Raw genomic sequence first — 26,479 nt, forward strand, 5'->3', positions numbered from 1 at the left:
ACAATGTGACTTTTAGTTATGGTATTTGTTGACATGGATGCAATTGAGTGCATGTTCCTGATCAAATTTATCCCTCTCTATCCCGCTTTTCAAATCGGATACAGGCGCTAGCAGGGAGGGCTTGTGGTCACCATGGAAACTGGATATAGTCGTCTTCAGGACATCGTCTACATACCTGCGAAAGCATGCAGGACTATGAATGCGTGTGGTTACAGAATGGCGGTAAATCTAATCTTTGAGGATATTAAGTTTTGTGCAGTGTATCAAATCGGGAGGTAAACGTGGTCATGCATTATGTACTGTGTTACAGTATCAAAAATGATTAATGTTGGGTTAACTGGTGGTCATCTTGGTCACGTTGGGTGTTTGTGTGGAGCCTGAATAACAATTGAGGACACAAAGGGTCCCATAAAACCTTTTTTGAATTATTATTAATAAATCAAATATTCTAAAATAAACATTCTCCCTGGCAAATGCAAAAGTATGAGACCATCTCCCTCGCTTCATCTAGAAAATACTTTAGAAATATATATTTATTCTCATATTCAGAAATATTTGTGTTTTAGACAGCGTTCACTGCTATGAAATTGGTAACTGAAATGTTGAGTTGACCTGAAGTTATTTTTGAAAGTTGTCAGATTTATTCTAGCATTCCATCATGTAACAACAGGAAGAGGTATGTGTTGTTCATTCTTTCTCAGTGTTGCTTATGCTCGGGCTGCCGATGTGCGCGTGCTACGTATTGTTTTTGAAAAGAAAATATGCACAAACATGTTGTTCTGCAAGAAAATATTACACATGTAAGCACAGCATCAATCTTCTGTAACTTTCCCAAAGGGATAGTTCACCCACAAATGTATTTTGACTAATTATTTACTCACCCTCAAGTATATTTGTAAGTTGAACACAAAAGAAGATATTTTGGAGAATGTTGGAAACATGTAACCACTGACTTCAATAGTCGGAAAAACAAATATTATGAAAGTCTATGGTTATGGGTTTCCAACATTTTTCAAAATATCCTCTTTTTGTGTGTAACTGAAGAAAGAAACTCATAAATAGGGCTGAACAATTAATCAAAAAGTAATCGAAATCGACATTGAGATTCTATTCATTCTTTCATTTTCTTTTCAGCCTAATCCCTTTATTAATCTGGGCTCGCCACAGCAGAATGAACCACCAATTGATCAAGCATATGTTTTACGCAGCGGATGCCCTTCCAGCTGGAATCCATCACTGGGAAACATCCAAACACTCTTTTCACAAACATACACTATTTAGCTTACCAAATTCACCTATACCACATGTCTTTGGCCACACCAACATGGGAAGAACATGCAAACTCCACACAGAAATGCCAACTGAACCAACTGAGGCCCGAACCAGCGACCTTCTTGCTGTGAGGCGATTGTGCTACCCGTTGTGCCACCGCGACGCCCTCAGAATCAATAATCGATCTCATTTTTCCAGGTCAATTTTTTCAATTACTTTTCCTACTGTGTGTGGAGTCATGTGACCACGCTTTAAGGCTGCTTTATACTTCGACGTCGAATGCACAGGTATGGTCCGGTGCAGCATTCATGTGGTCGCATACGCGTGCACCTCTCAAAAAATTTAACCACACGTCGCATATTTGCACTACATTGATGATGATGATTGTAAGCTGTGCCGCCCTACATTCAAAAATCTCCCACTTGTGATATGTGAGCATATTTACTGTACAAAACTTGTCCGTGAACTATGAGAGCAAAATAAATAAATAAAATAATCATTCAATAATCATATTTGAGTCAAAATGTTCAATTAATCAAGATTTAGACTTTAGGCCAAATCGCTCAGCCCTACTCATAAATGTTTTTAACTGGTAAATGGTGAGTAAATGATTACAGTATTATATTTTTGGGGTGAACTATCCCTTTAAAGCGATAGTCTACACAAAATGGTCAGTTCTGTAACCATTTACTCGCCTTCAAACCATTCCAAGCTTGTTTGCATTTAGTTGTTGTTAATTTTTGTCTATGTTAAACAAAAGATATTTTGAAGAACATTCAAAGCAAAATTGGGCTTTTTAAATATATATGAAAGAAGTTCATATAGAAGCAAATTGAGGGCAAGTAAAATGTGACAAAATTAAATTTTTTGGTGAACTATCACTTCTGCGATAATGTAAAAAAAACAATAAAAATCATCATTATCACTTAATAACTGCCCGCTATGAATCATCTATTAAGCAAAGAGTGAATTTATTATTAGTTAAGCATTAATCATTAATAGACATTAGTAAGCAGTTTACAACTGCAGATACAAATGCTGTATTCTTGACTTATAAGCACATTTAAAATGTGTGTAATGATTGTTCTTTCATGCTTTTTTAATGATTAATTTTTCATGACTAAATTAATAATCGCATTATTTACAAATCATTTGTATTTAAGAGTTGTTGGGGTTTTCAAAATCATTCAGAATAAGTTAGTAAATGAATAATAAACTATTCAAATCAACATTTATATATTATTATTCAGGCACTGATAGTTCATTTGTATGTTAATAAATGCTTTATTAGCTCAACTTCATCCAGTTTTGTGACCTAATCTAAAGTGAGGACTATTTATGATTTATAAATCCCTAATAAATGACAATTAAAGGATCAGAATCAAATGAACAGTACATGTTTTCAATCTTATCTAAAAAGTAAAATTACTGGCAAGTTTAAACATTGCAGAATAACAGGAGTGTCAAAATATAACATAATATTGGATAAAACAACAACAATATTATAATTTAACAATATATCATGATACATTTTTATGTTATTCAGCAATGTTTAGACTGTACAGTAATTTTATTTTAGTTAGTGGATTTATTTTTCATTTAAAACTGTTTAATTTGTGTATCTCAAATGAATAGAAATGAATAAAGTCCTTTATTTTCTTTGTTCCTGTTTAGAATTTAACTGAGCCTTTAAATGTCATTCATAAGAGATTTATCAAGCATAAATAGTCCTCACTTAACATTAGGTCACAAAACTGGGTGAAGTTGAGCTAATAAAGCATTTATTAACATGCAAATTAACTATTACTATATGCCTGAATAATAAGATATATAAATGTTAATTTGAATAGTTTATTAATCATTTACTTACTGATTCTGAATAATCTTTAAAAACCAGCAACTTCTCTCAAATAACTTGTTTATAAATGATGCAACACTTAATTTAGTGTTGAAAAAATAATAATTAACAAAGTATGAAATACAATCATTAAGCACATTATATTTGTACTTATAAGTCAAGAATTGAGCATTTGTAGCTGCAGTAATAAACTGCTTACTAACCTCTGTTAATGTAGAGTTAATGCTTAACAGATAATGAAGTCAATATTTGCTCATGCTTAATACATAATTCATAGTATGTACTTATTATAAAGTGTTACCAAAATCCTTAAGATGTCACACAAGTAAATGAACATGAGAGGATGTGAATTTAAACAGATTTTGGTCTCTTCTGATCAAACAATTGGTGATTTATTCTTATAGTGGTGAATGTGACAAGAAATATATGTGTGATAGGTTTCTACAGATAATCTTCATGTCTATATAAAAATAAATCAATCAAGTAGAATCACACAGCAAGTGAATATATTTCCAAGAGTGAGCTTGTGTGCAGGAATGTTATTATACGTGCACATCATACCATCAGCCCTCCCTATATAAAAAAAAAATGCTTGCACGCTAACACTCATACTGTATGCAGACCCATAACTGCAATTAAGTAAGGCCAGTTTATAAAGGGACAGGGAGGGGTGCACTAGTAAACAGGGTATAACATGTCTCTAATGCTAATCTTTAAGGTGGGCTGTGGACAGTGGCTAGCTGGCGTGGGCAGTGATGGACTGTCCCCCTTGATTATTTTTAATTTTTTTTATACCATACACTCCTGCACTTAAATGTCTGGTAAGTTTTCAGCCTGAAGCTACTTAAGCTTTAGCGTAAAGCCTGTTCTTTTTACAAACAACCGTAGGCCAGATATGCTCTGGCTTTATCTTACCCCTGCGATGCACAGATGCAGGCTTGTTTACAGGAGAGGAAAAAGGGCAAGAGGTGTAGGCAGTGGTACATCCTCAACATCCTGTTCCTTAATGATGTAACATGACTACTGTTTTCCAGTAAACTCTCCCTTAAAAAGTCATCAGGGTAGGCCCCCTGGTCAGATGCCTGGAAAATCATTCTCCAATGTACATTAGTCTCTGCTTTCTCCAAAGTCCTTGACTAAACTTGGCCTTATTTCCTTTCTTGGACTCTCTTCGGAGTCCAACTCACGACCCTGAGGTCTCAGAGGCCCTTATCAAAAGCATTGGAATGTCCCCTGTCCCCTTTGGGTCTCCGTGAATTCTCTGAAGCCACATGGTTCTCATGCCCAACACTCGGGCTACTTCCCAGTGGGAATAGACAGTTCTGACCTAGCAGCCTTTGGGCAGCTTCCAAGTGGTTCGTGGCCCCCTGGTAACCACCGAGCCGAGGCTTGGAGCTCAGGCCACCCAGTAGGCGATCTGATGGGCCGCTTTCGCGCAAGTGCTCCTCATCATCGGTGTCGGCATCGATGTACTTGCTAATAGATGCGTCATGGAAAGTGAAGACTGTAGGAGTGAGTACCTTCCTCTCAGGTGTCTTAGGTGGAGTCCTTGTACTGGCTGTTGTGTAGACTGACACTTCTGGGCTTAAGATGGAGTGATCAGAAAGAATAGAGCTGTCAGACAGAGGACCACCTGATGGACTGCTCTCTGCACAATTGCGATGATTCACCCTAACTGAATGCATTTTCTGAGAGTTTCCAAGCAGACCTTGTTGCCGTGAACCATCAGTGTTGAGAGGTTTAGCACCAGAACATGGTGGAGTGAGCATGGTCTCATGTTCCAAGGTAGTCTGCAGACTTGGATTAGCACTAACTCGACTAGATAGGCCAGAACCGGGGCTGTGGGAAAACCGAGAGCTCTCTGGGAGCGACAGACCCCCTGCCGGACTGTAGTGGAATCGTGGGTTCTCCTGAAAGTCTGTTGCACAGCTGATATAACTGTCAATGCTCGACAGACTTTTCATGTCTACCACCCCTTCACGGCCCCCGTTCATTGGGTCGCCTCCTTGACCTGGCAAGGCTCCCAGCTCAATTTCATCCCTTCTATGGCCTGCTCGGGATAAATTTCTGTCTTTGGTGTTTAGGTTGGGCTGTGACTGAGTCTTTGCCATCTGGTTGTACATATCTTCTAGTTTCTGTGCATTGAGTCTCTGTGGACTAGAAGCTCTTGCCTTGCTTGGGGAACCTTGGTCTGGGTTAAAGGAACGATTAGAACTGGTCTCGGAAGTTCCCCGCTTTGATGACCATTTCCATCGACTGGGTGAGAGATGGTTGTCCTGAGATCTCTCACCCTTATCCATGACTACAACATCCAGAAGCTCTGTACCACGGGAAAATGCCTCTCTAACATTCATGGAAACTATACTGCCATTGCGTTTAGCCCGCTCTAGAGCCTCACGTCTCTTGATGGCCTTCTCTTGTCGTTTCTGTTCCTTGTAGAATTCAGAGAAGTTGTTGACTATGATAGGAATGGGTAGGGCAATAACTAAAACTCCAGCTATGCAGCAGAGACCACCAACAATCTTGCCCAGAAGCGTCTTAGGGTAAATGTCTCCATATCCCACAGTAGTCATGGTAATAGTGGCCCACCAGAAAGAGGCAGGGATACTCTTGAACTTGGTGTCATCCTCATCCTTCTCCGCAAAGAAAACTAGACTGGAAAAGATCATGATCCCCATTGCTAAGAAGAGGATAAGCAGGCCTAGCTCATTGTAACTCCGACGCAGCGTGAAGCCCAGTGACTGTAACCCAGTGGAGTGGCGTGCCAACTTGAGGATGCGCAAAATTCGCATGATACGAAAGATTTGCACCACCCGTCTTACATTCTGGAATTGCAGTACGCTTTTGTTGGACTCTGTCAAGAATATGGTGACATAATATGGTAGTATGGCAAGCAGGTCGATGACATTGAGAGGACCTTTAAAGAATTTCCATTTGTTTGGTGACGAAAGGAAGCGAAGAAGATATTCCATGGTGAACCAAGCAATGCACACTGCCTCCACGTGGGCCAGCTGGGTATTATCAGTAGTTTGACCAAATTCGTCTGTTTCCTGCAGCTCCGGGAGAGTGTTGAGAGACAAAGCGATAGTGGAGAGCACAATGAATAGGATTGATATAATGGCCAAGATCTGAAAGACAAAAAAATAAACAAAAAGTCCACAGTTAAAAAACCACACAAAAAGAATTGCGGAAAATCACAAAAAAAATAGTGAAAAACTAGGGGGTCTGATATATTATTTGTAATACTATTTTGTCTTTTAATACATGCAGTAAGATATATGAACTGTACCTTTAATTTTACCTGCTCATAGAAAACACTTTTTTTTAATGTATCAAACAAAACTCGAATAGCTACAATCACAGAAGATGACAGCTGAGCATTTATAGCAAAAAAACGGATGTAGATATTATTCTGCTTGCTTTTTGAGCGTTGTCGAGCGAGTTCTTAAATGCCTATGATTGGTCATTGTGTTTACATGCTCAACAGAAAGGGCTGCAATTGGCTTTAAAACAGTCAGCAATGTTCACTGATGAACGGGCGCGGGACGAACATCTGCGGTTACAATCTATATGTGCATAGTATTTTAGTGCAACACAGCGTATAGGAGATAAACTACGTCAGTTCGTAATAACGGTTATGATCTATTACTGAACCAATATCAAATTGTCCGCGTCTGCATTGTGGTGCATTGAAGATACAATTAATTTTGACACCCCTACTAAACTATGTAGTCAAACAGCTACAATGAATGTAAAGGCATTGCATAATAGCGACTTCAAGTGAATAAAACAGTATGAAGTACTAAATTAAGTAATACTGAGAGGGCTGGGCAGTTCTGGGAAATACCCAAAAGTTGCAATAACCAGTAAAACCAGATGAGATCTGGTCTGTTTTCTAAATACAGCTTACTGTAGAACTTTCCTGAAAAAAGAAAAAACTGCACATGTAGAAAAAAAAAAAAGAAGATCTGTCAAGCTTTAAACCTCCCACAGACAAACATGGTCCATTACAACGAAATGGCAAAAACGTGGCACAATCCTAACACCGCTAAGCCAACTAAGAGGCTTTTGTACCAAATAACTCAATAAGAAAGGCAGTTGTCAGAGAAATGAACAGTGACCAAGTAGGCAGAGCTTTCTGGCTGAGATAAGAGAAACTTGGACACAGATACTCTCAAAAATCTTTTCACAGAGGAAGTGGAAAGCAGGAGGACACTTCTGGCAAAAGCCTGGAGCAACTCAGTTTGCTGTAAGCAATGAGACAAAAATATCATGCCGCCTTATATGACTACAGATGAATGATTTATTGGCCATAAACTAAAGTATTATTTGGAATTCCTCTTAAGAGTCAGTTTTGGGTGTATAAACAAAATTTAAAGAGGATTATTCTTAAAATTACTGATGGTTTAAGTATCATGCTTTATAAAATATGTTATTTAATAGGAAAACAGGACATTTACATTCAGCAATTCAGAGCATGTCAATCCACATGCTGTTAATAGAGAAATCCATCACCTACAGCCAGGCTGTTGTTACGCTGACTTGACAAAAACAGAATTGTAAATCTAACTTCATCCTCTATCTCCTGTTTTAGCCTTCTAATCCCTCTTTGTCCGTATTATCAAATGATTAGCCTTTATATGAATAGTATGGAAAATCATTTGTGACTCACTGCATATGTAGGTGTTTCTCTGTGTGTATTAATGTGTCTAAGAAGAGATGATACCCTGCAGTCACGTGAGTCATGATGGTACCGATGGAAGCGGTAATAAGATTAAAAACAGCCCATAACCTATAAACAGCAAAGATTAGCCTTTATATATAAGCTTGCCAAAGCTTCAACCGCATTACTTTCAAACCAGCATCAGCAACCACAATCTTTTCAATGATGCTACCATGCCCCTCCTGATTTATCATTTATTCTGACAAACTTTTAGGAATTTCTTTCCTCTGTTGAACACAAGACAAGATATTACTATGGAAGTCTATACGATGGAAGTCAACTGATGCTGCTTTCCAAAGTTATTCAAAATATCTTCTTTTGTGTTCAATAGAAGAAACTTAAAACAGGTTTGGATGGAACAAGTGGAGGGTGATTAAATGATCTAAATATCGTAAATGATTTTTGGAGTTGAACTATCCCTTTAGTTTTAAATCAAGCATTTCTTAAAGATATTTTGTAAGGCCAAACTATCTAATATGCTATTCAGATTAATGTATAGCTCTTAATACCTCCGCCTGTAATTACAGTGCTTTAAGGCTCCGGTTACAAGTTGTCTGACCGCATTGAATTCTAAATAAAACATTTGCATTTTTTATTATTTCGCTTAAGGGGAAAAAAACATTAGTTAAAACCTACAAGAAACCCATCTGACAACTCCATTACGTCCTCTGAGCTATGAAAGAGCAACCTCTACGCAACAACAATTTACTACAGCTCTGAGTAATTCTGAACCCTGGAGGTAAGAAAGAATCCTTTCTAGGTCATATTCTTGGCCTTTTTTATGCATGTGCACATGTGCGTTACAGAGTATTCTTAATGTTAAAAAGTGAAAAGGGCAACTAAAAAAGACAGTCCGCTACAGCGTTAACGAATGCTAAATGCTAAATACATTTTTAAAAGGTTCAGCACAAATTCTCAGTGCACAATCAATTGAGCCACTGAGTGGTTATCTGTAAATAATGTCTGTAAACTCAAGCTGGGGAAGGCATAACAGGGTCAGATCCCTGTGTCGAGATGCACTGGGAGGAATCCTGGCTTTTCTGCATCATCTCAGGTGAGCGACTCATTATCACGTCCTGCAGGGTGCTCCTATGAGCATCTACAAATTATGCTCTCTGGAGATCACACAATAAATATACGCATATGCATGCAAACAACACACACACACACACACACCCTTGTGAAGGCCCCAAAAGCTGCTGTGCACAGCAGGGCACCCCATAAAGGGCAATTCAATTGCATGCAATCCCACAGGAGACAAATCTCAAATGAGATGTCTTTAATATCGCTATGACTCTATAGTCTCCTGCTTTTATATAATGTTTATAAAAACTAATACATAAATATATAGCTCTTCATAGGTGTTTACGTAGCACATATAGTGCTAATAAAATAATAAAATAAATCAAGGCAATAGAAAAACGTATGCAAGACCAATATTATCTATTCCAAGACTGAGGTAAAGTTGGTTTTATATTCGCATATTCTTTCATTTTTGAGCAGTGACAACTTGTGACATGCTGCCTATATTGAACTTTAAATATTCGGTCTGAAATGGCATGCAAGTATGACTTTAAAACAAGATTAGCATTATTTGACTGTCACCAATGTTGTACTTTGAAAGTCGTTGGCTGCTAATATGATTTCCCTAATTAGAATTTGCAAATAATACTTTTCTGTAAATAAACCTACTTTACTGCTATCTTTCCACGTAGGTCTTCATAGGTATATATAAATTTATAAATAATTTATTTATTTGTTTATTTGTTATTTATTTCTTTTCATTTATAATGAACTCCACTGGTTGGAAATTAACCGGTCAGCAATTACCTGTGACGCCACAGGGCTTTGGAGACCAGTTTGAGGTGATGGAATATATTGCAGAAACAGGCACGTGTGTCGACCAGGTGTTAATCCAGATATTTCGATACAGTTTATCCTTTCGCCATAGTCTCTCACCTTTGGTCTCTCACATAAACCCTGTGCAGTCGCGCAAATGCGCTCATAATGCGTCAGAAAAAGCGCGCGGTTTAAAAGCGACAGTTTTAAATCTAGCTGTGAACAACACTGCTTAATGAGGCGGCATGTTTTGGGTTTACAAATTACGTTAGACGTCATTTAATGTTACCAAGAATAATTTCGGAAGTGGCTCCCGAAGCAGTGTCCACGTGGCGAAAGGTTAGTACAACATATTTTTTCTCACATTATTTGTTTTAATTGAACAAATTCCTACCAGTATCTTGTGGTTTTTAGGTAGGTTTGTGTTTTCAGTTTCTCAAGCACCATATGTACATTTTTCCTGGTTTGAGTTGTAGCTAGCTGAAATGTCTTTTACTTTGTTAATATGTTAAATACACGAAGAAATACATTCTTTAAATGGGGTATTTGGGCAACTCAAAATGCTTTATCCAGCAAACCCGCTGAACAGTTTTCAAAACCTTTATATTTAACAGAAGTAGGCCTAATTAATAACTGCAATCTAAAAAAAGTATCAGGAATATAACGACTATTTTACTTGAATAAAAATTTCACTGACAGTTTTTTATGTATAGCCAATATGAATGCAACTGTGAAATTACTCCAAAAACATTGCACTTGTTTTGTTTTCTAAATGGATAAAATTGCCTTTCCCAAGAAAGCTCTACAAAAAGACTACTTATTTACCATAATACTGTAATTGGTTCTTTGAAGTTGCCATCAGTAGGTACATGATGTTTATATTTATTTATTTTATAATGACCAATTGTCATTTTCAGTAAATAAATTATTTAAATGCATAGTATTCTTATCAGTTTATAATATGAAACCCAATATTTTCACTTGGAAAACATACAGTTGAAGTCAGAATTATTAGCCCCAGTTTGATATATATATATATATATATATATATATATATATATATATATATATATATATATATATATATATATATATATATATTTGCCAAATTATGTTTAACAGAGCAAGGACATTTTCACAGTATGTCTGATAATATTTTTTCTTTTGGAGAAAGTCTTATTTGTTTTATTTCGGCTAAAATAAAAGCAGTTTAAAAAAAAACATTTTAAGGTCAACTATATTTAAGCTATATGTATTTTGATAGTCTACAGAACAAACCATCATTAGACTATAACTTGCCTAATTAACCTAGTTAAGCCTTTAAATGCCACTTTAAGCTGTCTTGAAAAATATCTAGTCAAATATTATTTACTGTCATCATGGCAAAGATAAAATAAATCAGTTATTAGAAATTAGTTATTAAAACTATTATGTTTAGAAATGTGTTGGAAAAAAATCTTCTCTCCGTTTAACACAAATTAGGGAAAAAAATAAACAGGGCTAATAATTCAGGGTGGCAAGTAATTCTGACTTCAACTGTATGTGTGGTAAACATATAACCCATAGTGACTTTAAAATACTCTTCTATTTTTTTTTCATTGCTGTATGTTATACATTATATATTATTCTGCATAGCCCACTTGTGCAGATGTTTCTGCGATTCTTCTGTAAAAACTCCTTCTTTGACCTTGACCGCTGACATTCAACCACTGCTGCAGCATTGTCATAGCAACCTTCTTTAAGCTCGATGGGAGGCAGTCACATGAAGAGGTTTGTTTGAAAAGTGTAGAAGTCTATGTCCCTCTTATCAGCAACATCAGCTCTGTACTCAATGTTGTTTGCTACTTACAAATATACAGCAGTCTGGTCTCAAGTTGTTTATGGGGGAAACGACAGCTGCCAGCTCTGTACTAATCTATTGTGCAAGTTTACTTCACTGGATACATTTGTTAGCTTTTATTTTAAGGTTATGTGTTTGCCAGCTTTGCCTGCAAGGTAGGTTTAATAATCTGTGCCTTTTTTTTTGGCCTTTAACGTGTGGCAATAAAATGGGATGTTTAAGGGAACAGTGTTGGAAAATGTCACAAGCTGCATTTGGTCATGCATTACTCAGCATATTAGAAGAATTTGCAAAAACTATTAGGCCAATGGGCGACACTGTGGATCATTGGTTAGCACTGTTGCACAGCAAGACGGTTGCTGGTTCGAGTCCCAGTTGGGTCAGTTGGCATTTCTGTGTGGCGTTTGCATGTTCTCCCCGTGTTTACGTGGGTTACCTCCGGGTGCTCCGGTTTCCCCCACAGTCCAAAGACATGCGCTGTAGGTGAATTGAATAAACTAAATTGCTCGTAGTGTGCATGTGTGTGTGTGTGAGATTATGAGAATGTATCAATGTTTACCAGTAATAGGTTGTGGCTGGAAGGGCATCCGCTGTGTAAAACATATTCTGGAATAGTTGCAAGTTCATTCCACTGTGGCGAGCCCTGATAAATAAGGGACTAAGCAGAAGGAAAATGAATGAATAGGCCAATTTTGGCCTTTATGGTTTTCATAAGAATTTTCAGTAAAACAAACCCTGGTCATGTCCGAATAATTTATCTAGAAACCAGAAGCTATATTCAATCCCTTCTGGATTTTACAGTAATTTATTATATATCTGTGACCTAATATTATTGGTTTTAACTTTATTTGTTTATTTTGTTTTGCTCCATAATACACAAAAGTAGTTTGTTTTTCTCAATAACCATTGGACTTGCAAAATCCTGGAGGGACTGTATATTACAGAAATGTAAGGCCACGCAATTTGTATACTTTTCTTTTGACTGTATGTACATATATATTGTATATATAGTAGCTGTTGGGCAACATAATGTACTTTTGGGGCTTTTTTGGCAAGAATGTAGTTGTTTAGATTGGAACTATGCAGTTTATTTATAAGGATAGTGCCTAGTTTAAATATTTATAAATTTGGAGATACAGCACGTCGGCATCCATCAGCCTGTCATTGAGTAGAGCAAAGATAGTTGACGTTCTGCCACAAGATGGTGACAAAGACTTCATAATAGGTCCTTAGAGGAGAAAAGATTAGCGTATTTTCAATCTACAGCTGATCAAAACATTATAAATCTGGTAAGTGACATTCTAAGTGGATCCCTCTCTTTTGTGTGTTTTAGTGCTGTATTTATACCATAGTAATTGTAGTGTATTGAGTGTGTGATGGGACTCGTATATCAGCAATGTCTGTAGTTTGTGTTGGCCACTCTTTTAATAACCCTGAGTTACTTTTTGTGTTGGCTGTTTCTGAGTCTCCTGTTTTCGTTACTGCAGACTAGTTCAGTAAAAATAAAGAAGAAATGCCTGCATGTGTTTAGCGTTTTTCCTTATCGAAAACACAACAGTAATCTGGTAGTGATTGTGCTACTTTGGCTTTTTCGGGGTTAATTATTGTGATCTCCCGATTGCAACAGAGAAATACTGGGAAATCTCTGTAGACTGATGGCATTTCATGCTGTTCAGCCTTATAATCTTAAAATGTGAGCAAAATCACCTGTTTTATCATCAATTTAGACATTACGCTAGAGAATCATTCAAATACTAGCTCTGAAATGACGTTGGTGAATTAGAAAAGGCTTCTGCTGTTCTGACGTCAGCTGCAGATGTGAATGAATGGCAGAAGAAAGTAGTTGCTCAAACAAAAGGATTTATCTGTGTTTGATTTTCTTTTTTATATACACGATTATGCCGTCGAACTGTTGTATAAATGCAATATCATGCTCTTAGACGTGCAATATGGCTGTGTATTGTCACTGGAGGGACACAAAGGTGGGACACCAATGCACGCCCTCTGCCAGTGCCAATATACAGCCATATCACACTGCTACTAGTGGGATATTGCTCATAAAAAAAAAATATATATATATATATATATATATATATATATATATATATATATATATATATATATATATATATATATATATATATATATATATATCAGTGTGCAAGATTTCTGTGTATGATGAAAGATTTCGGATTCTCTGAGTAAGGTTTGCATTCATGGTAAATACATTTGTTTTGGGGTGAACTACCCCTTTAAGGCTTGGAGAATACTCTAATATAAGATGGCATCATCATATTGACTTGCACCCACCCTAGCAACTGCGTTTCAGTGTTTTTGCAGTTGCAACCACCCACAATGGTCTAGCATCATAGCTAGGAGTCTTTACTTCTTTGCTGCATTCCTTCATAACCATTTACATGGGTGGGAGCAATAATATAACATTTACAACAGTGCAAAGCCAGACTCGTTGTTGTTATGGGTTGACGTAAGGGGAGAGGGGAGAGATGAGCTTCTGATAGTGTTGCCGAACACGCCTTCACGTCCCTCTGAAAGTGACACTGTCACCATGGTTACCAGAGGAGACCACGTCTTCCACATTTTCCACCAAATGATGGCATGACAAAGCACTCAAACACACACGCACACACGTTCTCACGAATATCAATGCAAAAACGAGTCATTTCAAATCCTTCATGAAATGTATGTCTTTGGGGTCGCTCTTGAAAATAAACGTCCTCGTCCTCATGTTCTGTTTCTCTACGAAACAGCTCTGACCTGAGCTGGAAGACAAGGTTCGCCTGAATCTGCGAAGCCCTTGAGATACAGAGGCAACAGCTGTGTCCTCGACAATGCACACGCAGAGCTAGATGACCCGAGCGACTGGTCCTTGGCAGAGCCCCATTTTTTCGTTCATTATTCATTTGTCTGCAATGAGAGGGAAAATCCAGTCGCAGGGTCTATATATAACCCTGCCCAGCCCCTGACATAGTTATTAATAGCTCCAGTCGGGCAGCTTTGGGATCCTACAGGAGTGCTCTCTTAGAATACACAAACACACACACACGCGCCAGAAAATGATCCAGCAGCAGACAGCATGTGGGGATTTCACGCTCCAATTTTCATGCTTTCATTAGTTTGTTCTGCATTGTAGACTATTAGATTAATTTTGTTAAAAATTCTGTTTCGTTCAAGGGTATTGCTAAGGTGTTGCTATAGGGTGTTCTGGTGGTTGCTAGGAAGCTGCTAATTGTAGCTGTGATGGCTGTTAAAATTGTAACATCACTACAGAGATACAGAGATAAACAAAATCATTTTGAAAACTTCTTTAGTTGAAAGCTATGGGATGTTTTATTTTATCTATGTAAGGATGCACAAGGTCACAATCATAAGCCTGTTTGCTTTGAAACGTAATAGCAAATATCTCCTCAACAAATCACATTATTTGAGGTATCATTAATCTCTGTTGCACAAGCAGTGTAGGATTAGTTACACGCTTGAAATCTAATATTTAAAGGGACAGTCCACACAGTACGGGCCATCTTTATGGTTTTAGGTCAGGACAGTCTTGAGCTGGATGCTATTTTGTCCTCATTTTAAGATGATTAAAATGTTAAACTTTATGTAATATTAAAACCAGTGTATGTTTAACTTTTATGTCCTGTTGGGGATGTTTTCATCCACTCTGGGGTGATTTTTAGTCTTAATTTAGCCATAACTTTTATTGTGTTTCAGCTATCAGAATGACTTTTGGTGATTAAATCTTATTTTGACACATATTTTGGGAAAATGCTTTCAATAAAAAAAAACCTCAACAATACACTTATTCATTCATTTTCTTTTCGGCTTAGTCTCGTTATTTATCTGGGGTCTCCACAGTGGAATGAACTGCCAACTTATCCAGCATATGTTTTACACAGCGGATGCCCTTCCAGCTGCAACCCATGACTGGAAAACATCCACACACACTCATTCATACACAGACAGTTGGAGTTGGAGAATTATTAGCCCTGCCTTTGATTTTTTATTTATTTATTTTTTTTAATATTTCCCAAATGATGTTTAACAGAATAAGGAAATTTTCACAGCATTTTCTATAATACTTTTTCTTCTGGAGAAAGTCTAATTTGATTTATTTCTGCAAGAATAAAAGCAGTTTTTAAATTTTAAAAGCCATTTTAAGGACAAAATTATTAGCCCCTTTAAGCTATATTTTTCGATAGTCTACAGAACAAACCATCGTTATACAAAAACTTGCCTAATTACCCTAACCTGCCTAGTTAACCTAATTAACCTAGTTAAGCCTTTAAATGGCTTAACTAGAAAAAAACCTTAACTAGAAAAAGCCTAGAAAAAGCGAAAAAGCCTAAAAGGCCTTAAATGTCTTAACAAACCCACTGCGCCATCATGCAGCCCTAACTCAATAATACACTCTGGGCAAATTTAATACCGTTTTGTTGATTTGTACCCATCAGATTAATATTTTTTAATATTATTATTGTTATTTTTTGCATAAATCTGTTATTCAACCTCAGTCCTGACCAAAACTACTAAATTGCTTAGAATATTACAGGATTTTAACTCTTTAATTTTCCAAATTCATAAATGATGTCACTGATTTGGTGAAAAAAGCCCACAAAATTACGTATTTTCTATATTAAAAAAGTAATTGTGGACTGGATTTTTTTAACCTTTTGTCACAGTCTTGGACATGTGAAACAACATTGCCTTTGATACATTGTTTTTGACTGATTTAATTTTTTCACCCTGATTTACTGTTGGTGGCTGTTTTTGCCCCATTGACTTTCATTATAACCAAATTTTTTTAATTACAAAACCATGACACCATATAATTATGCAATTTTGATTGTTGGTAGTTTTCCCAGTTGGGAAGAGGTACAATTTGTTTTTTTTACTACTGATTATCAGTTGGCACCATTAACCCTTTAGATTAAAAAAATGCTTAGTTTCTGGATTTTATATGGAGTATATCAGCAAATTAAATTGTGTGTCTGAGTGTGTGAGAGTGACCTTTGCGCATTTATCTTGATGTGTCTGAGAAAATCTAAATATGCATCTCAGCTCTGAGAACTACATGGAGTAAACAAAAACAAAGATTGTGTATTTATGCACCATCAAATGTGGTAATAATGGTAGTCAATGGGGCAAAAACAGCCACCAACAGTAAATTAGGGAGAAAACATGAAAATCTAACAATGCATCAAAGCTAATGTTGTTACTTATCATTCACATGTCCAAGACTGTGATTTAAACAAATCCAGTCCACAATTACTTTCTATATTAAAAAATCGTCATTTTGTGTTTTTTTTTCACCAAAACAGTGACATAATTTATGAATTTGGCAATTAAAAAGTTAAAGTGCTGTAACATTTTAAAACATTTAGTAGTTTTGATCAGGACTGAGGTTTATTAACAGATTTATGCAAAAAAAAAAAAACTGAAAAAAAAAATTCTATGCAGTTTAATTCAGTGGATGTTTAACATAACAAAAGAATAATCAATTTGAACAGTGCACAAGGGCTAAGAAACACAATATTATTAGAATTGACTGTGAATTGACAAAAAGTAATTCCAACAAAGTTCAAGCAAAACCACTGCATCTCCAAACAATTCTGCATTATTCATGTTGTAGAATGAATTATGTGGATCAGTGAATCAGTGACCAATTAATAAAGAAAGTAACTTCTTTGATCCTCAATAAACAAATTCTTTTGAACTCATTCATTTGTAACAAAGTGACATTTTATTTGTATTTTTATTGTCTATTATAGTTGCATAAATTAGAATTGACATGAGTAGGGTCGCCATTATTTAAAACACTTGGCCTGTTTGGCTTTCTTCTGTGCAGCTCATAAGGAAATATTTTTGAAGAATATTCTCACCCAAACAGTTTAGGTTGCCTTTGACTCTAACCCTACAGTCAAAACATATAAAGGAAGTCAATGGGCAGTCAAACTGTTTGATCTTCTTTTGTTTTCCAAAAGCAGTCCTACAGGTTCAGAACCACATGAAGGTGAGTAATTATTCACAGTATTTTCATTTATGAATGAATTGTCCCTTTAACAGTTTTTTCCTCAGTATTTGTCCATGTACATCTCATCTCTCATTTGTGTCATTCAAAAACATCTAACGATTAGAGATTAGAAATGAGACGCGTATCTTTCACAAATACGCCGTTATGCAGCAGTGACACTCAATTGTCACTCACAGACACACCCAACCGCACAAACACAAACCAAAAAAAGAAAGAACACAGCAGTACAGAAAGTAAACACACGCACATACACACGCCACTGCTTATCCTGGCAGAGACAGCTGTGAGTTCAAGCGTCGCACAAGACACAGTTGCTATGGTGACAATGACGACACGCTTTTTAGCATTGCTGGGATGGGAGAGAAAAAAGAATGTGTGTGTGTGTGTGTGTGTGTGTGTGTGTGTGTGTGTTTGTCAGTGGAAAAGCAGACAGTGGCGAAGGCATTTACAAAAACAAAAACGCAAAAAAGCTAGAAAAAAGAGCTCAGACAGCAACAACACATCTAAATGTAGGAGACCAAACCCTTGAAAAGATTTTACAATACATGCAATTGGAGCATACACACCCAAACGTCAACCAGCAGCCCAACAAATCATGTAATGTGACTCTTGACCTGAATGTTTAAAGTTTAAACGCAGTCACACCATCAAACAATGAGCCAGAGTTCAGGATTACACTTAGGTCAAGGGAAAAGGTAATTAAGAGAGGTGTACCACAGCAATCACATTACTTTTTAATGTTTCTCAGAGAGAAGTCTCAGTTATTTTCCACATGGAACCTACATTGGTGCTTACACAAGTGTGACAACTACTAGTATAAAGCTTGTCTTAAGGATACTTCTATTGCTGATTGTTCAATTAATATATTTTACAGCATAGTCGCGTATTTACATGTGGGAATTAAGAATTTGACTGTTAAATTTTATACCATTATTGAGTAAAAACTCAATAGCAGGTTTTTAGTGTCAACTGACATGTAAAGCAACTGATATGGCAACGCTATCTCACAGCAATTTGTAACTTTTTGGTTTAGTGGCTAATTTGTATTAATTTGTACAATCTCAATCTTATCCCCCAATGATGGTTGGGTTTAGGTGGGAGGTTGGGTGCCATGCCTTATTTTGAAAATTGTACACTTTTGTACAACTGAACTCTTACGAATTTGTTCGAATTAGCCACTAAACTGACAAAATGTAAAACAGTAACGTTTCTTTAAGAGAACAGGCTGGATATGGTTAGGAACTATACTATAAAGGTCTGCATTCCTGCAGCTGTACCACGGTCTGTTATTTTGGTCTATTTGAACGGGAGCGGGCAGTCTAATAATATAGCGTTCCTGAGTCTCAACGTTATTTCGAAACAGCATATCTGTGATTTTATCTTTCTTATTGAGCACTGGTACAGCCAGTGCTCACGACTGTTAGACATGATGAACAAATGACCAGAAGATGCGCTGTCCTTGAAGGATATTCAGCTTGCATTAGAAAATGGTCAGTTTACTGTTGGGAAACCCTGGGCAAGTCTGATGTATGGGAGTCTTTTTCATGCGTCATAGAATAAAATGAAATGAAAATAAAAAGACTTTTTGCACATGCACATGTGATAATACCTCAAAGTTTTACATTTTAGCATTCACAAGACTGGAAGCTCAGGTTTTAGGCGGCACTCATGTCTCATCACATAGAGGCAAACAAAACTGACATTTAGCCTGCAATCCTTGCACAACCTACACTTTTATCTGTTATCTCGCTCTTTTGGTAGTACCCGATTTAAACGTGAGATCTTGGAAACCAGATCTTGTTTTAGCAGGAACAGTTGGGTCGGGTTGAAAATTGTTCAGGTGAACAAATACTGAACATACAGCAAGAGCAGTCAGGTGGGGAATAAAACCTGATGGTAGTAGGACTATAAAAACAGTCTTGTGCAGACCTCTACTATACTTTCTATTCTGGTGTACTAATTAAGGAACTTTACTGCCATACAATGACTGCAGCAGGTGCAATGATATTACACAGTGCATGAAAATAGTCCCCAGCTACATTAGGTTTAATAATGCTGCATAATATTATTTAGCCTGTGCATTGCTATAGTTCCTATAGCCATATTGACTTTGAAAAAAGCAACTTTTGATTTTTTGTCAGTCTCAGTACACAGTGTAACTACAGAAGAATCTTGAAATAAGAATCAGAAGAAAACTTGAAAATAATCAAAATAGTTTTTAAAATTATTTTTAGCAAGGGTCTAATGGCCTAATCTGATTCAATAATTTATGCTAAAATAAGATAAAAGATCTCCTGCCAGACCTGGAGATTGGCTGAATGGATTAAAAATGCTAACGCTGGACTGTTTAACTCTAGGAGAGTTGTAAAATTAGACTGTTTAAAAAAAAAGTGGAGTGTTTCTTTAAGGCCAGATGCAGCAGACCCTTTGTTGGGTTTTACTGGATTAGTGTATCCTCCTGTTTGTCTTTTTGTGTTTGTAGAAGCTTTATGTCATAGAATATCTGAAAAGTGACGAGTTTTAATCTGGCAGCTGTCAATGTTTATTGTCGTCTGTCAATGTGGTGTGAATTGTTCTGTAAAGTTGTGAAAATATAAAGTAGATGTCCCTACAATAACAGACTGGCATGTAAATCTCTTAAATGTATTTTAAAGAGATCATGTCATAGAATACACATACTTTTACAACTCGCTGCTAATTATTACAAATGCGACAGCTTTCATTCACACTTGAAGTGTTTCCAGAATTGTGTGCCATCAGATGTCCAGCCTTTGAACTTTGAATAGTTAAGCTGTGATATTTTCTGGTGATATATTAATAGCCTGGCCAAAACAATACCATAGCTGTTTAGATTTTAATATGCAAACACTTACTGTAAGAGTCAATGGTTGCTTCTTTATTACATAAACAACAGTCAGAAGACGTATCCCATGGTTATATTCCAGGATGACAGTGCAAATATTTATCAGGCTCAAATTCTGAAAGCAGGCTTCATTTTCACATATCAGTTGACCACCAATTGGCCTGAAGCCAACTGAAAGCCTTTGAGATGTGTTGGAGGAGATTTTACATACTGTAGTGGTTCTCCACAGGGTGAGAGAGATTTCTTTCTTTTGGATGATATTTCATCACATTTGATTCATCAGCACATTTTTTTGACAACTATATGCAATGTCACAATGTTCATTTTCATCTAGATTTGCTTTAATTTGTGGTTTTGTGTATTTGTGTACGACAGATCTTAAATTGACAATAGATAAGTGTTCATCCACCCATGTTTATGTGCATTTTGGAATACTGTGTTAAAAATTCTTAACGAGAATGTCAATGCGCATACATTTTAGAAATGTAAAATACTCGAGCACATAAAAGGAGATATATCCAGCTGCAGAGTGCAGACCCACAGACCCACACACGTTTCAGCACAGACAATACAGGACTCATGATCTAGGCTGGGGCGAATCATATATGGTTAACAACCATAGTAAAAATATATGGACGTAGTATCCGTGACGTAACTTGTAGGTTTCTGAAGAGCCTAAATGAATCTACAATTAGACATGGCCAACCATCGCCATTTTGTTCATGCATCATTGCACCCACCTGGGCTGACCAAATAAGGGCAAAGAGGCGGAGCGTCAGTGGAGCTACAGATGCCTGTTAGCATTTTGTTAAGACAGGGTTTTCTTTAGGGGAAACACTTAATACTTCATTACCTGCGAGCACATGTGCTTGGTTGTACACTATATCAATAAAGTGTTTAGTCTTTTAAAAACACTGTTTTAATACATTGAGCCACTTAACATTGTTCCTATGACGTTTTTCAACAGGAGGAAAGTGTAAATTACTTCCAAACATTTCAAATATAGTCTGTGTTTGTAAATTCAAGACTATTTATGAAATCCAGGCATAAAACAGTATGACAATGCTTCAGATGACTGTTCTAGAGCCTACAGCTAATCAATCTGTCAGATTCTGGAGTGCTTTACAGGTCTAACAAAATTTTAAATGATAAATGATCTTAAAACAAATACATTTCTAGATATGGTAAATAAATATATTATGTAAATAAAAATAATTACATCAAAATATAATGAATCTGTTATATGAATTAAACCTGTCCAATTTAGATCATTTATTATATAAAAAAATGTTTCAGCAAAGCCAGAAAACGAGCTATATTGACTGTCAGATAAATAATGACTGATTTATCATCTATGATGACTGATAAAGTGTTCAGTCCATTATATTGAATGGCGATCGGAAACGACGTTCCCAATTCGCCCGTCTCGATCGCCATATTTGTGAAATAGTATACACTATTGTCTATTGTGTACACTGTTTATTAACATGATGATGAGGTCCGAGAAGACGTTAATAACATTAACATCCATTGCAACTATATATGGTTGCCCCTGCTTAAATCAAGTCTCCTGGATTGTGTGTGCTGAAAAGTGCGTGGGTCTGCGCATCTGTAGCTGTATATTATTGCACAAAATAGTAGGATAATCCTTTTATCCCATAAGAAATGCATATAAACTATGATGGAAGCACATTTACACAGTAAATTTCAGCATGTGCATTAAAAAAAGTGATTTTGTTTAAACACATCATTTTATTTGGTCATTCTTAAATATTAGTTGCTCTCAGAAGTGTCTTGAGTGGCTGTGCTCCCAAAGAGCAGTCTTGCACCTCCAAAAACCTACGCGCTTTCATTACATTTCGGCTTCTGAGGCGCAAGTAATTTATTATATAAGGACAAAAAGGCCCAAAGTGGCTTCTTGTACCGCATCGTTTTTCTTTTTGATATTTGCCGCCAGTTTATCAGGATGTGACGATTTTGACGTGACGATGGTGCTTTACTCTTAAATGTTGTTTTAAGTTTTAATGCCACATTCCAGTTTTGCACATAAAACTTTAAAGGGAAGCCCCTATTAGGCAAACAAATGTTTTCCAGCACATCTCAAAGACATTAAGCAGGGTTAAAGTCTGTACAAAGTCCTTTTGTATCCTAAAATATGAAGACTGTTTCCATATACAAGTGTGGTTCTATCCTCAGGACTACTCTCTCACTTAAGTCTTGTAATCACACATTGGTTTTGATAAACCTTTCCCATCTTTGAAAGCCATTTATTTGTACCTCTGGCCTTTGCTTCTCTGTCAAATCCATTCCAGCGGCAATCCAATCTCTGACACCCAGAGAAGGGTCTGCACTAAAGATGCCCTCCGTGCTTCAGCAGGACTTGTGTAGTGTGTTTTACGGTCGTTTCTATTGATTGCGCCGACTATAACGCAGCACAGTGAGAGCTACCTGTCACTATAAACATGACAAGCCAAGTGGCAGGGACAGAATAAAATGACAACATGGGAAACTGTTGAACCCTGCTCCTTTCTATTTGCCGTTCCTGTGATTTATGAGCATGCTGCTCATCCGAATGGTATTTCTATGCAGTGGAGAAAGAAATGGAGGGGTTTCTAAAACTATACAAATTTAAGAGTCAATCAATTAAAAAAGATGAGATTATTTCAATTATGAAAACCAATTAGGATTGCTAAAAAATTACTTCGGCAGATGAGTCAAGCATTAAAGCATAGACTTTAGAATTCATTTTCTTGTCTTTTTTCCATATATACAGAGATTGATGGATATTTAAATAGCATTATTTTTTAAAATAATGAAATGGATGGTAAGTTGACACCCTTTAGTCATTTGAGTCTTCTAATTAGCAGTTAGTCTTTCTGTCTCAGTAATACAACACAATGTGCTCGGAATTAGTGTTGCCTGATATACCATATTGGCACTAAAATGTTATTGAAAGGCCATTCCGAGACTTTTCTGACAGGGTATTTGAGTGTCAGTTGTGCAAGTATGTTGTGGGACTAGAGAAATTTAGCGGTTTTTATTTGATTGTACCTACCCCTTCACGTAAACTCACAAAACGAGGGGTAGGAGTAAGGGAAAGGGCTAAGGGGTAGAATTGGAATCGGGCATTAGTCTTTCTGTCTTAGTAATATAACACGATGTGCTCGGAATTACCGGTACTAAAATGGTATCGAAGTACTCTGGTTCTCAAAATGATATGATTCCTTATGTTATTAGTACCGCTTTGACTGACAGCTGTAGTTCTTATCTTCAGAAAATCACTGAAGCCATATATCATGTTATCATAACGATATAATGTGGCAATAAGATCGTAACTGTACTGTGCAATTACATTATGGCCATATTTATCTATGTAAACACACGAAAACAACATTAACATTATAGCAGACACTGTAAAAAGGTCATGCCCAGCCACTAGACTTTTCTGACAGGGTAATCGAGTGTCAGTAAACGTATGTTGTGGGACTAGCGAAATTTCTATTTTATCGTACCTACCCCTTCACGTGACCGTGCAAAACGAAGGGTTGGGGCAGGACTTAATTTGTGCCGGAGCAAGCCAGTTCCTGATCTGGCACCTCTAAAATGTGATCCAGCACTTCATTTTACCTCTCACTGAATTCCTTTAAGACCTTATTACCCCCCCACCACCACACACACACACACACATACATATACACCTTCCTCTGTTTATCACACACTCACAGTCTGTTCCTGTTTCAGTCAGCTCATGTCTCGATGGAGTATTAACGACCTGGAAAAGACTTCAATAGAATGAGACACCATGTTCCTCTCTGATACGCTGACTGAAACCATCTTTGATTATCTCTCTCTAGATTAGCCTTCTTTTGTATGCCGGAACTTTCTCATCATTTCATAATCACTTACATACAAGATGTGTCCGCTAATTTAGCCAGAGCTCATATTAAACAAAGAGCTAGACAAGAGTTTCAAACCTTTTTATCGGTATTATCATATATCTGGGAGTGGTAGCAATACCAAAAAGCAGAAATATATCGGAATTACCTTGGAATTATTAGATCCTATTTTTTTTATATCACAGAATTCAGTTATTCACATTTTATTTTATGACAACATATCTGCGTTGTGTTTTCATGTACAGTTGTGTACATTGTGGACACTTTTCTATTAGATAACTTGATCTCCTTGTAATATTTTCCAGTTGGAACAGTCCAAATGTACAGTTACTTTTAATGGGTTAAAATGTCCAGATCAAGAAAGCAGATTCTGTTTTAAAAAGAAGTTGTCTGATAGACAGCACGGCATTTTCAAGTCAAGTTGAGCTTTGTTGCCATTCCGCTATATGTGTGGACATACAGTAGAGCAAAATGTTGTGTCTTGCAGGACCATAAATATTCATAGTCATAAATATGATCACATCACTTAACTTAATACCTATTTGAAACCTATACAACAAACATACCAGAGCAGTAATCAAACTAAACTTTGTGATACATTCACAAGTTAACTATATGGCTGCGTCCGAAATCGCATACTTCCATGCTATAAACTGTAGTACGTTAAAAACAGTATGCAAGCTGTATGTAAGTAAGTATGTCCAAATTCATATAATTCGAAAATCAGTATGCGAGAAGTACGCGAATTACCTACTTCTTCCGGCGAGATTCTGAAGTGGGCATCCGATGCATGCTGCACTATACCATGATGCCCTGTGAGAAAATTCATGAATGGGAGTGAAGCGACGCAACTGACTTGGGTAGGTCACGTGATTGTGACAAAATGACGCATGTAGTACGTCCAAGTTCCATTCATACTGCTCACATTCATATTGTATAGAGTGGATGAACTATGATATCAATTTGTATGCAAAAACCAGGAAGCGAGTTAGCATTTTAGCAGTTTCGGTTCCCTCATCCCAAAGTAAATGACTGCATGCGAAGCTGCATACTTCCATGCTATATAGTATGCTAAAATCAGTATAGTATGAGTAGTATGTCCAAATTCATATAATTTGAAAATCAGTATGCGAGAAGTACCCGGGTGACCTACTACTTCCTGTGAGATTCTGAAGTGCGCATCCCATGCACGCTGTGATATCCTATGATGCCCTGCGAGAGAATTCATCAATGGGAGTGAAGCGACGCAACTGATGCGGGTAGGTCACGTGACCATGACAAAATAAGAGATGTAATACGTCCGAATTCCATTCATACTGCTTACACTCATACTGTATAGAACTAACTTTTCTAACTGCCGAGTAGTGTGTTTAAATTCAAATGCTGTACCTACTGAGTAGTAGGCGGTTTCAGACGCAACCAGTGTTTTTTTTTAAATAGAATCTCAGTTAAAGCACTAAAATAAGCTTCATGTTTACCACTAACTCAAGATACTTTCATGCTTTATTCTATGACATAAAAACATCAGTTATGGCCTGTTTCCACTGACTGGTACAGTATGGTACGGGTCACCTTTTATCAGGCTTGTGTTTCCACTACCAAGAGTACCCTTTTGGTGGACGTGGTGTACGACAGAAAGTGTCAGTCGGCATCTTTCTCGCGTGAATAAATGTATACAGTACAGCTGTACGGGTCATTCACATATCATATGAGAAGCACTTCTCGCAAAACAGATGCTTTATACATATGAATACTTCTGGATAAATGTTTAGTACTAACTTTTCTATGAACACAATTTGATTATAACTGCAGATCAATGACGGTGGAAATAGCCTACTGTAACGTCGTAGCTCCACCTTTTGGTACCCGTTCTCGTGTTTTGTTACCTTTTCGAAACGGTGCCAAAAAGTGGTACGGTACGGTTCGGTTCGGACAGTGGAAATGGCTATAAAAGCGTAGCGTACCGTATCACTCAGTGGAAACGGGCCATTACATCACACTCTTGATTTTTTAAAATTGGTTACGCTTTTTTTAGAAGAGTGTTGCTATCAAGTTGCTAAATGGGACTACAAGCAATGTCAGAGACATTATACTGTACGTCTTGAACACATAGCCCGTTTTAAATTTACAGCTTGC

At 36.8% G+C, this 26,479-nt stretch overlaps 1 protein-coding gene across 1 annotated transcript in view; it reads right to left on the reverse strand.

Annotated features, from left to right (window-relative positions):
• Positions 1-3,477: 3,477 nt before the first annotated feature.
• The window catches only part of kcnb1 (potassium voltage-gated channel, Shab-related subfamily, member 1), a 49,398-nt gene continuing 26,396 nt past the window's right edge, over positions 3,478-26,479 (reverse strand). Inside the window, exon 3 of the mRNA XM_056459145.1 lies at positions 3,478-6,258. Coding sequence (XP_056315120.1) covers positions 4,330-6,258 — 1,929 coding nt within the window. The 3' untranslated portion in view covers positions 3,478-4,329. The remainder of the gene's footprint in view (positions 6,259-26,479) is intronic.

Source organism: Danio aesculapii, chromosome 6 (genome assembly GCF_903798145.1).
Source record: "Danio aesculapii chromosome 6, fDanAes4.1, whole genome shotgun sequence".
Lineage (NCBI taxonomy): Eukaryota > Metazoa > Chordata > Actinopteri > Cypriniformes > Danionidae > Danio > Danio aesculapii.